General features: G+C 42.0%; 1 protein-coding gene across 3 annotated transcripts in view; it reads left to right on the forward strand.

Moving 5' to 3' along the window:
* Positions 1-14,058, forward strand: part of JARID2 (jumonji and AT-rich interaction domain containing 2) — a 671,808-nt gene that overhangs the window by 388,086 nt on the left and 269,664 nt on the right. For all 3 annotated transcript variants that reach the window (XM_085607031.1, XM_085607030.1, XM_085607032.1), the window contains exon 5: positions 11,989-12,165. In XM_085607031.1, coding sequence (XP_085463157.1) covers positions 11,989-12,165 — 177 coding nt within the window. The remainder of the gene's footprint in view (positions 1-11,988; positions 12,166-14,058) is intronic.

Genomic DNA, 14,058 nt, shown 5'->3' on the forward strand with positions numbered 1-14,058 from the left:
TTCGTGGGCTTCACTGGCTGCAGGAAAGGCAGAGCGGTGCACAAGCGCACCCTTTCCAGATGGATTATCTTGTGCATCAAGATCTGTTGCTCTTTGGCCGGTAAGGAACCTCCAGAGGGTGTAAGGGTTCACTCTACCAGGGCAAATTCTTCAACATCTGCCTTATCTAGAGGTGTTCCTGTGGAGGACATTTGTAGAGCGTCAACTTGGGCCTCCCTCCACACTTTCGCGAAGCATTACTGCTTAGATTCTGAGGTGAGGAGGGACGGACACTTTGCACGTTCCGTCCTTCAGGACTTTTTGGTATATGGGTGGACACCCTCCTCCGGGAGTTGGGACTGCTGTGGGACTCTATTCACAAGGTGAGGAGTCCACTGGCAGATGTATCCATCAGAAGATCAAGTTACTTACCTTCGGTAACGCTTTTTGTGGTGGATACATTATCTGCCTGTGGATTCCTCACTGACCCACCCGCCTCCGCGTTGTCCACCCTTGTATACCTACGATAGTGATAATGTGATAAAATCGATCTGTTACTGTAAAAGGAAGTGTGTTATTTCTTTTGCTTTCCTGCATTGACTTCACACTGTGTGTGTTGGTTTGAATATTGTGTACTGTGTATACTGTATATATATTGTTGTCGGCCCGTCCGTGTGCCTCGAAGGCACGGAAAAAAAGGGCGGAACTGACGTCATTACGCCGACGAGGCTCTTATGGCTCCAGTGACGTCAGCGGAGCCGCGTGCGGAGCCATGCTATTGTGACGTCGTCCTCGTCGGCGTGGAGAGCTACGAAAAATTTCCGAATGTTGCTGGCGCAGGGTGTATTCACAAGGTGAGGAATCCACAGGCAGATACTGTAACCACCAGAAAAAGCGTTACCGAAGGTAAGTAACTTGTTCGCGTTGTGTATGGAGTCAATTGTTTTTTTTTTCATGTTTCACTGCACTAGGTGTTTATTTTAAACAGGGCTGAAGATGCAGGCTAGACCTATTGGCTTTCTAGTGCATTTTCAGATCTGGGTTTGCTTTACAGATGATGTCCCTGTTACTTATTTCTGAAGCTTTTATTTTATACATCATTTTTAGCAAAACGGAATTTCAGGAACACAAATGCTTCACCATGGACCTGCTTGGTATGGACGGACATTCGTACATTCCATGCTCTCACTGACGGGTGGACATGCACAGACATGGTACAGTCTGGGTGGACTGAAAAACATGTATAGACGATAGTAGGATAGTCGTACAAGGACGGCAAAGAGCACATGCAAGATGCATCTCAGTCGCCGACACCGAGACAGAAAGTCACAGACAGTTTTGTACACACAGACAAATGAACTGATCCAGACAGGCACACACAGCTAGCGTCCTTTCCCCACCCCCTAAGAGTATATTTTGCGCTGTCTGAACTTAATGCAAACCACTGCTCAAGACCCATTTTGTAATTCCAAAATTCTTGCTTAGGAAGCAAAACATTGATCAATTCACACACAATAAAAATGGAAAACATGCGTCGATTTCGCTTGGAAGCAAAACACTGGTAAAATATTTAACTAAAACGAAACAAATGCAAATAATTTAAGCAAAGTCTTGGTTTTACTGAAAATACCGCAGCCCAAATTAGAATGAAGGGCTAATGGAGTGAATTATTCCTGTTGTGGCAGTAACATACCACACCATAGCTTGGTTTCTGTCCAGATGGAAACACTTAGTTTGACTAAAGTAACTCGTGCAGAAGGCTGCCAACTCATGCTGTCATGAAAAACTGCTTGGCTAACAGACATTTTCCACGCTCGTGATTGCAGTGCTCCTGTCCAGTTTACAGTGTGTCAGATTTGTAGATGTCCTTGAATAATCCTTCAGCAGAGGGTTTTCTTTAGCACACGCGGTGTTTTAAAAGATGGTGTTCATTTGATAGGCCCAGAACTCGCTTGTCTACTTACTCGGCCGCTCTTGCTTTCTTTGTCCCTTCGCCCAGCTGGTTGGGGGTGCCAGGAAAAAGTATTCTTCAAAAGACAGTCATTTAAAAGCTTTGTTAAAAAAAAAGAAAAAAAACACGGCAAGAGTCTCCTACTTGTGCACAGACCCTCCCCCTACTTGTACATCACCACCCACCCTAGTTGAGCTCCTTTTTTTCCCATCTAAAAGAACGATACAAGATAATGCTTCATTTGTTTCCACAGGTGTTTTACGCATTGGTTCTGTATTTGCAGTCTCCTCTTCCTGTTACTCTTGAAAGGGGTGCGTTTTTGTTTGTTTTAGGTTGTGTTTAGCTCTTGACTACACACAGTTTTTAGGTGTCTGATGTTAAAGACAGAGTGTGCTTTGGATTAGTCTGTTGCTTATCATTGGTTAGCTTCATTGTCCATCTCAATTCTATGCCTCTTTTTCAATGGCTTCCCTTCCTCTTCTTGCGTTTGACTCTCCTCTTTGGGCATAGCGTCATTACCATCCTTCTAATTGGATGACTTGCATTGTTCCACAGTTCACATCAGGGAATTACTTTTCCTTTTCCTTGGAGACTCTGTGATTGGTTGTCTTTCTTGCCATCTATCCCATATACTACTTCCCCTCTCATATCAGCCCCACCCACTCTCTCACTCCTCTTAGCGTAAAGTACAGGTCTTGTCACACAAAGGGCATTTATGGTGGTGGGGTTGGGCAGGCTTTTGCACTCCCTCAGCTGGTATTTAAGTAAAGGGTGTACTTGGTGTGACTGGAAAGGAGGTCCATAAATCTGCTTCCTGGACTTATGCAGAGTACCAAATGGTCGGAGCATTTGTTTCAGTTCCAAGTTGTGTGAAGTATATTAGGCCTTAGCAAATGTTATTCTTTAACTTCTGCCACTCCCTTATCCAGAGCCTTAAGTACCTGCATCCCTTACCCCGTGTTATTTTATAACCAGAAGATAATACAAGAGGCTTTTTAAATTCTGTTCAGTTTCCTACATGAAAAGTATTAGCCATAACATTTATAAAGATTAAAAATATTGAATTCAGAGTTCGTTTTTGAGATGCCTTAAGATATTTAGCCCTTCCTCCAGTATTTTGAAATAATTTTTTCTTTTACTTTTATTTTTAGTGCTTTACTAATTACCATAGGTAAAGCCATTTGCTTTGCATACCATTATAAAGGAGAGACCTTTTGGCTTTGTTAGTGCTTGTTGCCATTGCCATTAGATTAAAAACAAAACTGTGTCCCTTTCCCATTGAAATAGGAGACTGGCTTCCTGAACTGCTTACGGTAATGATAATATCTTCTTTACAGCTGGTCCTTACAAGTCTTTTACATCCTATTTCCATCTGGTGAGTTCCTATTGTTTCCATGCTAGAATCCAGCCATGGTAGGTAGGTTCGGTACAGTAGAAGATTGTTGACTTTTTGACAAAATGATATTTTCACACTGAAATAAGGATATGAGCCAGAAGAGCCAACCATGGGTACCAAGCATGAGGGTCACCTCTCTGGTTCAGGAACATAGGCTCCTCAAGGGTCCCCTCATACTCTTTACCTGTCTTTCCTCCAGATGATTTAGGCTGAGTATCAAGTTACCCCTTTTTCACCTCAACCCTGCAACATGTTATTTTCTGATCCCTGGACCACTAATGCTTAATGTATACAATAACACTGTTATGTTATATACTTTTATAAATCCTAAACCAATCACCCCCGAGAGTGTCCCTCGACGACATTGCACGTTTACAGGTTGAAGAGATCAAAGGAGTCAGAAGAGCCAGGTTTTGAGAATGTATTTGAAAAGTGCTAGGTCAGGGCAGGACCATATATCGTAAGGGTAACCTGTTCCAAGAGGCGGAGTGAGGGGGGGGGGGGGGCAGACGCATTGTATTGTAATTGCATTTATATAGCACTTACTACCCCTGATGAGGTGTTGAAGCGCTCATCAGCGAGTAGCACGCTACTCCGCAACCCACAGGGGATTAGTGGTGAATTAGTATAGTGAAATATGAAATTAATTTGAGAAGTGGACATGTTAGTCTGTTATTTGGATTGAAAAGGATAGTGTGAGGATAGAAGAGGAAAGGATTTAGATATTCTTTTCTGTTTTAGAGGTTATCGCAGTAGTAGGGAGGCTTTGGATGAGTAAAAGGGATGTGGAGGTAAAGAGTCAGAGGGAAGGGTTTAGAAAGGATTGTTTTGGGAGATTGGTATAGTAAAAGGTGTCTGAGATGCAAGGAGGGGTAGAGTAGGGAAGAGTCTAGAAAGGATTATTTTGGGGATCATAATAGTGGTATGGGGTTTGAGATAAATGAGTGTTGAGGTAGAAGATATATTGAGAGGTATAGGGTGAGAAATAGGGTAGTGCATTGGATATGCTGAATTAGAAGAAAAGTAATAAATGTATAGATCCATAAGTATATGGAAAAGTATAAAGAAAGTACGTATATGTAGATTAAATGTATTGATAGCGGTATAGGGTGAGAAATAGGGTAGTGCATTGGAAAGAGTATCAGAAAGAGGTTTGAGATGAGTCAGAGTTGAGGTAGAGGATATGTTGAGTGGTTTAGGGTGAGAAATAGGGTAATGCATTGGATATGCTGAATTAGCAGAAAAGTAATAAACATATAGGTCCAAGTACATGGAAGGTATATAGATGCATAAAGGAAATAAGTATATGTAGATTAAAGATGCATTAAATAAACTCCGGCTTTCAAGTGTTGTTGTACTTAAAAATGCATTTTATTTATTTGTTTAAAAACATAATTATTCTACACGTTCATGCAAAGCATTACACATATATAGCTACATATCTATAGTACAGATAAATGCTTATATACAGAGGGATATGCTGTATATTTCTGTTTGCAGTATGGTGCTTATGTGGGGAAAAGGCAATTCTTGAGTTGTGTTCTGAAGATAAGGTGGTTGTCTGTGGATCTTATGTTGGGGGGGTAAAGAGTTCCATAGTTTGGCTGCTTGGACAGAGAAGGATGTGCCACCCATGGTTTTATTCTTGGGATTTTGAGGAGAGGTGGCCACTCTAGAGCGGAGGTTCCTTTGAATGCGTTTGGTGATTTTATTCCTCATGAAGAACAGTCCAGTTCCATGTATCACTTGGTGGGTGAAACAAAGCATGTTGAATGTGGTTCTTCTGGCAACTGGTAACCAAATCAGGGCTTTCAAGGCAGGGGAGATATGGACTCGTGGTTTGATATGTAAGAGTAGTCTTGCAGCCGAGTTCTAAATCCGTTGTAGTCTTTTCATGGCCTTTAAAGGTGATCCGTGGTGGAGGCTATTGGTGTAATCGAGTTTGGACAGAAAAGGGAGATGGTAGCTTGGACCTTGTGTGGAAATCCCAAATGGGGGAAGATTAGTCGCTGAGTTTTTATAGTAACAAAGCTTGATCTTGCTAGTTTTTCCACTTGGGCATTCATCGATTGCTTGGAGTCCATGGTTTTCCGAGGTTTCTTGAGGAAATTATCTAACCCCATATTTGGCTGTACGTTTGCAGCGAGGGTGTAGTAAAGCTTGCCTACTGGACCTAAGGTTGCATGTTGGCACGTAAGGCTGCAACTTGTTACACAGATAAAGGGGGCCATTTCCAAATAAGGACTTGTGAACTAGGCAGAGGAGTTTGAAGAAGGAACACTTTTTTAGAGGTAGCCAGCGCAGGTTATAAACCAGGGAGGTAGCCGTGTTTTGTACAACCTGAAGTTTAGCTAGGAGAGCTTTATTTTCTGCTACCGTAATAGTGATGCCATAGTGCAGGCACATTACAAGAAGTGCCTGGGTGTGGATGTAAACACAGATTTTTGTTGGCCAACAGTGACCTAGGGTATCTACCACTTTACTAAACGAGGCTGAAGAGACAATGCCTCAACATGATTCTGGATTCAATATTGCACAAGAGATCAGCAGCATTTTGAACTTTATATTGTCTGAATCCTTTCTTGAAGTTCGAGCCAAACAATTCAAAAGAAGGCACAAAACAACACTGCCTGATAGATATGGCCTAGACTCTCCTCTTCAACCAGTACACCAACCCTCATCAGAAAAGGCTCCACCCAAAGAAACCCAAGATTGAAGTAGATTTGAATACGAGACCTCAAGCTCGAGATGACCAGGACTAATAATTTTCAATCAGTTTCATGCTGTAACATTTAAAGACATGCAGATATAGATTCTGTACCTGCTTCTTCATGACTGTTTAGACGTGCTCCTTCAATTAACCACCAGCTTCTAAAACTACTATAATGTAGCTTTCGTTCAAATCGATTGTCAGTGTTGTGGTCTGTTACAACTTTCAGAACTGGAAGTGCAATGAATGGTTTGTAGTTTTGTTTACTAGCAGCAGCTGAAATTGCTTTTCAGAACTTCACAATTTAAAGAGGCAGTGCACAGCAACTATAAATGTACAAATACCTGGTAAACATCTCCCTGCTTCAACTCCTAGGGAAGCTGCTGGAAGGTCTGATTAACAAACAGCTGTCAGATTACCTTGAAGATCTTGGACCCATCACAATCTGGGTTCAGATCTGAGCACAGCAGAGACCACCCTGGTAGCTGTTTTGTACTCCATAAGATGTTCGTTGGATGTCCACTCTCCATCTATGCTTGTGCTCTTAGACCTGACCGCAGCTTTCGACATTGTGTTGCATGCTAGGCTATTACAAAGGTTGAACGATATAGGAATCTATGGGACAGCTTTAGAGTGGTTTCAAGATTTTTGGGAAAATGTATCTGAAGTCCTCTCGCTCTGGACTTTTAAGTCTAGAACTATGATGATTGATAAGGGGGGTTCCTCAGGTCTCTTGTCTGGGCCCCACCTTGTTCGATATATATGTGGCCCCAATTGTCAAGGTCCAAAAAAATCCTTCAGCTTTGAAATTCTGTCTTATGCCGACAACACTCCACTGATTATCTCCTTTGATAAAAAGGTGGTTAAAAAAATGAATACTTCTCTAATGGGATGAAGGCTATTGCAGAGTGGTTGGCAGACAACTTTCCTCAACTAAATACAGGAAAGACAGAAATGATGCAATTTGGAATGCCCAGCAACTGTGGACTCCCGACTGGTGGCCTCCTGAACTAGGCTGTGCCCCTTGCCCCTGTCATGTAGTAAAAAATCTAGGAATCAGGGTGAATCAAGCTCTTAAAATGAAGAAGCAGATTTAATCTATAAAACGTACCTGCTTCTGCATGATGCATCGGCTTCGGAAAGCGCTTCCTTATCTTCCGAAAGCAGCTAGGAAAACCTTGGTGGAAGCTCTTATTTTTAGCAGGGTTGACTATGGCAATGCCCTATTGTCTTCTGCAAATGGGACATTGCTGTGTAACTTGCAGGTCGTGTAAAATACTGCGGCGCAGCTCATTTGTAATCTTCCCTCAAGATCTACTGCACGTTTGAGATCGCTTCTTTGGGTACCGATCAGTAAGAGAATTGTATTCAAAATCTCTGTCTGACTTTTAAAGCTTTATTGGGGAAAGGGTCTGGCTATTTCCAACAGAGGCTTAAGCGCTGTTATCCAGTGCAGAACCTGCGATCTATGGATAAAGCATTACTTACTATCCCCAGCATTCGTCAGTCAAGGTGTGGTGCCAGATCTTTTTCATATCTGGTTCCCACCTATTGGAATTAGCTGTCTTTCCAGATTCACGCATGTACTGACTACACTAAATCTAGAAAATTACAAAAAACTGATCTGTTTTAATTTTCAGTTCTGTGCTTGCTGCTATAGTTGTCCTCATTGCCAAGATACCCCTGCAGGGATGAATCGTGCGTGATCACAAATTAAAGTAAAGTAAAAAGGAAATGCCAACGCTCCAAATGACTCCTTCTGTGTGTAGACACGTATGCCTGAAGACTGTCCATTCAAAGAGACACTAAGGACAAGTTCATGCATCTGTCAGGTGCTTTATTCACCCCTTCAACTGATGAGATCCTTGAGAAATGCAAATGGGGTAGTGGCAAATTATTTAATTGAACCAACAAAAATAATTTTATTCATCTTTACATATTTTCAAAGCTGAGGCCAGGCAGGTTTTTTTTTTTACACAAAGTTCAACAGAGTTGGCTACTCTCTAAAGCCCTCACCTATGTTGGACTCTTCATTGCACAGTTTACTTGTCCGTTTTTTTTAACCCCCCACCCTTTCTAGTCTTATTCTAGCTCTGTCTTTGCACACAAGCAATTTATTTGCCCTGTGATTCCCACCATAGTATTTCTATTTGACTTTCAGGAGTCAAGGTCCAAAAAAATCCTTCAGCTTTGAAATTCTGTCTTATGCCGACAACACTCCACTGATTATCTCCTTTGATAAAAAGGTGGTTAAAAAAATGAATACTTCTCTAATGGGATGAAGGCTATTGCAGAGTGGTTGGCAGACAACTTTCCTCAACTAAATACAGGAAAGACAGAAATGATGCAATTTGGAATGCCCAGCAACTGTGGACTCCCGACTGGTGGCGGAGAGGTACTCCGCCTCTGTGTTTTAATCAGAGAATATTTGCACAATATTTCAAGAAAGTCTCCTTGTGGTTCCAGCCTCCAGTGGTACAGCTGTGCCATTGCTGTCCTCTGCTTGGCACCTCATGGGACTGTCTTTTCTGGAGTCAGGTAGTGTGGATCACCCGACCGCTCCACCAGACAGCTTTCCAAACTGCGGTTTGTGGCCCTTCAGACAGCTGTGGGGTCCAATTCCTGGCTGAACGAGCCAACAAATGTGCTTTAGTCGGTCAGTCAGAATAGAAGGAAGGAAAAAGTCTTACTCTTCCTCCACTCTGGCCTTAAAGGCAATCTTCTACCCCCTTGCTCCTTACAAAGGTGCAGCTCTTACCATTTAGTCTGACACTTCTGCTAATGCTAATTACAAATGTGCATGAATTCCTTTGAGGAACTCCTTCCCTTGCTGTTGCTTGAGGATTATTTAAAATCAGTGGGTGTCTACTTTACTTCTTTTAATCTATCTATCATTACTCAATACAAACGGGAAATAGTTGTTGGAAGGGCTTCCTTTGAATCTCTTTTTAGTTACTCCAGAGACCCCGCCAGAATTTCTGAAATTTTCTCCAGAACTGCTTCAATAGATTTTTTTTTGGGGGGGGGGGGGGAGTTTTATATAGCTCAAACTAAACCCGAAGGTATCAGAGCGCTTTACATGAGCACCAGTTACATTACAGACGGGCACATTCATTTTTGTTAGGCACCGGGAGATTAAGTAATTTGGCCAGAATAACAGAATGTTGAGCGTCCCTGCCAGGACAAGAACCCGGTTCCCCAGCTCTGAGGTCGACCGCCCTAGCCGTTAGGCCTCATTCTCTCCCCTTTGAATCTTATACTTCCAGGACCTGTTTCTTGATTCTGGTGGAAATTTCTAACTTAAGATTCCTCACTTTTAGAATATCCGAAGCACCAGACGGGATCTGGAATTTTTTTAACAACACTCCCGGGCACCATGTGACTCTGTGATGATTCCCTACCACTCTAAAAGTGACAGAGAGGACCTGCATATAGCAGTTTCATCAGCAAATAATAAAGTGAGTACAGGCAAAGCTAGAAATGTTGATATTTTCTCAGTCTGAGAAGTATCTTTGATGCACGTTTTTGAATCCTTCATGCTCCTGTCATAGCTTGGGTTTGTAGGCCTGCATACACAACATTCCCAAAGTCTAATGTAGATGATCCACAAGCATCCATTGCTCTTATTCTGAGACGAGATTGTGTAGGTCGGATGGTAGAGTAACAGCTCAGTTTAATTAATGTGGCACGTTTTCTTATTGGTTAAGGACACCTTGCAAAATTTCAATGCCTGTTGTGTTTGAAAGTTTTATTTGGTTAGAACCCCCCCCCCCCCCCCCCACCCCCCCCCACCCCCACTCCCCCCAAATCATTTGAGACTTAATATTTGGTGGTTGTTCTATTGACAGCAAAGCAACTAATGTCATTATTGCTAAGTGGACACTGTCTTGCATTTCTATATGCTGCAGTATTAAAGCAGATTGGTGTCCTGACTTCATGCCCCTAGACAATTTTTAAGACCGACATTTGCAAGGCAGTAATGGGAAGATTTCCACATTCTTTTCAAACATTACATTTTGGATGAGTCTTCCAGAAAAGATGCACTGTTCGGTCAGATAATTCTGTGCATCCTGTTTGCATGAAGCCTGATTAGACAAATGCTATATTCTTCCCTCCTATTGTAAAGAAGTGAGATTAGAATCCAGCCAATTCATAAGAAGGGAGAGCAAGAGATAGCATAAGGAAATCTGCCTTCATGGAGGTTCCGATACTCTTTCCTTCCTCTCTATGTATCACCACTTCCAGGCAGGTTCCTGTCTAGCCACTCAGAGGTCCATACAGAGATGAAAACACTCCACAAAATAAGAAATATGCACATATTTTAAGAATGATCTTTTGCAGCACAAGAGTCTCGATTTCACGCCAAGATGAGGACTGAAAATCGAGAAATCCACAAGGCAAACAAATTACAAAGAAGCGCCCGGCATGCTTTTAAGATACGTGCCTGTGGCGTGCTGCGAATCCCAGAATGGAAGCTCCTTGAACTGTTAGGCGCATGGTGAGGCGCGCACGCGGCAACAGGCAAGGCAGGGTTCTAGATCTTAATATAGGCGCGCATGGGGCATCGCAAAACACCGCATAAACAAAGTTAATCAGCTTGAGTCGCCCTCCACCCACCCCTGACTAAAAGGAAGACCCCCACTGACCTTATTTTGTCAAGGGAAGTTAGTTAATGCCACTCACCACCTTTATTGGCTCTTTGCCGACGGAAATAGCACGGGGTAGGAAGAGGGCGGAGTGGTTGAGGGTGAACAAGGTAAAGGAGTTCAACGAAGACGAATGTACAGATAGAACACATAACTTTTATTCACTTGTACTATGCTTATTTGAGAACATCTTTTTTAACGTGCTTTTAAAATCCACGAGTTATAACGTGAAGGGCAAACATTCATGTGGGGTATAATAAAAGGGTTATTTCTGTAACCTGAGCATAGAGCCGAATGCAGGTTTTCATCATAAAACCGATTGTACTTTGTAAAACACTGTGCTGGCTCCGTGGGGACATCTAGTGACGCTGATTTAGCAGCTTCATAATCCTGGGTATGGGGGTTTCAGTGTAGGTCTATCGTTTCTGTTCTTTTAGAGCCCTGCAGTTAACATTCAGTATAGGACACTTTACAATTTCAACAAGCATTGGCATAGCCAATAGGTCTCGCTTTTGGGACCTTATCAGTATTTAGTTATGCAGCACAATATCCTTGGTGCAACAACATCAACTGTTGCATGGCTAAATACTTATAAGGTCCCAAAGGCGAGACCTATTGGCTATGCCAATGCTTGTTTTGCATTTGTCACCCCGAGTGGGACGGGTATGCTCAGATGTGAGTCCCGTGCTCTCCATGTCACTGGAATCAAGCTATCCTGGCTGACGAGGGGTGAAACCCCGAAACCGATCCTAGGATGCTTGGTTCCAGTCCAGGGAGAACTTGGCTTGGCAGTTCGGCTGGACTGTTACCATGAGGCACAGGGTCAAGACTGATTTGCATATGGCTGGGTTCAAACTGGAATGGCATGGTGAGCAAAGAAACGATGGATTTAGGCCCAGATCTCTGTACTGGGGTGAATGTATGACATTGTTCTGCATTCTGTCCATCAACTGTTGCAATGGATAGGAATGGGGCAGCTTTTGCATGTAAGGTGCTCCAATATTCTTTTAAAGTGACAACATTTCTTAGATGAATGTTCACTGTTCTGGCTTTGAACTAGGCATTTCGCAACAAAATGTGTGGGTAGCGGACAAAGGCAAGAATACCAGAATTGCTGTGATGGTAATTGGTTTCCTGTTTGTGGTGACTATGGCAAGTAGCAAAGTTGGTTTATCCAGTTTTTACAATCCAAGTTTTTCTTGCAACTTTTTCCACCTACACTGTTCATTTGAAACTTCACGACCAACTACATATGCTTAAATGTAAAGAGGGAGTTTTAATAAATCTTCTGTTTCAACCTGTTTAGGTTCTCCAGCCTTGCCCAGCTCCATTGCATGTTTTGGAACCTCGCTAGAGGAAGACGACGCAGAGGAGGAGGATGAAGAAACAGAGGATACAAAGTCAACCACAACAACCACCCCATCGTCATGCCATTCAACCCCACGAAAAGGAAAAACACACAAACATGTTCTCAACGGACATGGTATGTTACGGTGTCCAATAATTTTGTTTGATTCAGTGAACAAAAAACATGAAAGAAAGATTTTATAAGGGCTAAAACCCTTGAAGTTGTGCAAGAAATTGAGGGAGCATTAGTGGAAGGTAACCCTTGAGAAATAGTTTCATAAAAACCTATTGAAAAGATACCAGACGAAAAATACTGCAAGCACATAATTCCTTTACTAAATTCTGTGTTTATTTACTATTGCAGCTGTATTTTTGTTATTAACCATTGGGATTTGTTACTCGATGTGACAGCATCTACTTGCAAATATGTCGTGTTTATTCTCCTGTTTGATTGAATGGATAAAAGAGTTCAGTTTTCTGGGCCTAGGAGAGTAAAATTCCGTTCACTAGCATTTGTACAGATTACGAATGGCTCTCCGGGAATATTTTCATTAGATAAGCCCATCCCAGAGAAAGGTTTGTATCTTGAATATAAATAGGTATGCCCTTTTATTGGCAACAGTGGGTTTTAATGATACTTAGTTGCTGTAAAATGTTAATAGTTGCTATTATCTTAAACAATGAGGTCTTTGAGTTCTTACAATAGGCCTCATTCACAGCATGTGTTTGCTTATATGAATTAAGGAATCCACGTTTGACAGAAATGTTCAGGTTACTGATTAATTACTCCACTATTGCACTGAAGTGTCTATTCCACTTTCACCAATATTAACTGTACTGCTTCTCAGGTACATATTACCCTGCTGTTGACAGTATCTCAAGTTGGTTTCTAGACTTTTCACTCCCATACGCTGAAAACGGGGTTTCCCAAACCAATTGTCTTGTACAGTTCGGGAACTAATCATACTGAAACAAACATTGGTACAGGTACAGATAATGTTGAACCCTCCTTACCGTACCAAATGTTAGGTATGGGTTAACATTTGATCCTGAAAACCATAAACCGCAAAATATGTCAGACACTCCAGGAAAGGAACCTACTGTTCTCAAACTTTTTTCTAGTTTTCACAGAGCTAAAAGACATTGGCCTGGTAGTACTTAATGGACACGTACAAAAGCAAATTGAGTTGGAAGCTATGCGACAGAACTCACTATGTGCATTGAGGGAGCAAATTGCTCATATGTGTAGCTGGGTGGCAGAACTTGACACTAAAATATTCTCCTCTCGAGAATACTGTTAAATATTTAGAGCAGAAGAGTGGACATTGATATTAGTATACTAATCTAATGTAATGGCTTTTGATATAGCTTTTGGGAGGCTCAGCCCCCAAAGCTTTCTTGCACAATTGCTTATAACTGCATTCCTGAAACCCAAGTCATTCATATGGCAGAATCTCAACAAGCCACTGTTCTTTTAGTATCTGGCTTGACTTAAAAGTCTGATCTAAGCTTAGAAGTTGTTCAGTTAAGATGGCTAATAAAACCATGCTTATCAGGAAGATATTCTGTTTTGAGTTCTGGCTAATCAACTTCTTTCTGATGGATACCTCTTCCTGCAGATTTCTCCCTTTCTGAACCTCCTAGATGACAGTCTGGACTGCAATAGTTCATAACATCAGTAGCTGGCACTGACATCATTATGACATCAGCATCCAAACACCTGGTGACATAACAGGAGGTATAAGGTGCCCAACTGACATTGACTGACTGGCAGTTCCTTTTTTTTCATGTCACCAATGCTGACCAGGACACGGTTTCTCATAAAACATATGGTCTTTAACCCCTGTAGAGATTGTGAAGGTCAGATGTCTATAGCGTACCATAGTGATGGCTGCTTGTGGTGTTTAGAATCTGATCAAGACATCAGTTCCTATGGTTCCTGCAAGAGTATACATCTCAAAGCCATAAAGGAGATGCCAGCAAAACGCTTTATGGAGAGGGCTATGGAAGGTAGGGGGAGGGTCAGGAA

This window comes from Triturus cristatus, chromosome 5_2 (genome assembly GCF_964204655.1).
Source record: "Triturus cristatus chromosome 5_2, aTriCri1.1, whole genome shotgun sequence".
Taxonomy (NCBI): Eukaryota; Metazoa; Chordata; class Amphibia; order Caudata; family Salamandridae; genus Triturus; species Triturus cristatus.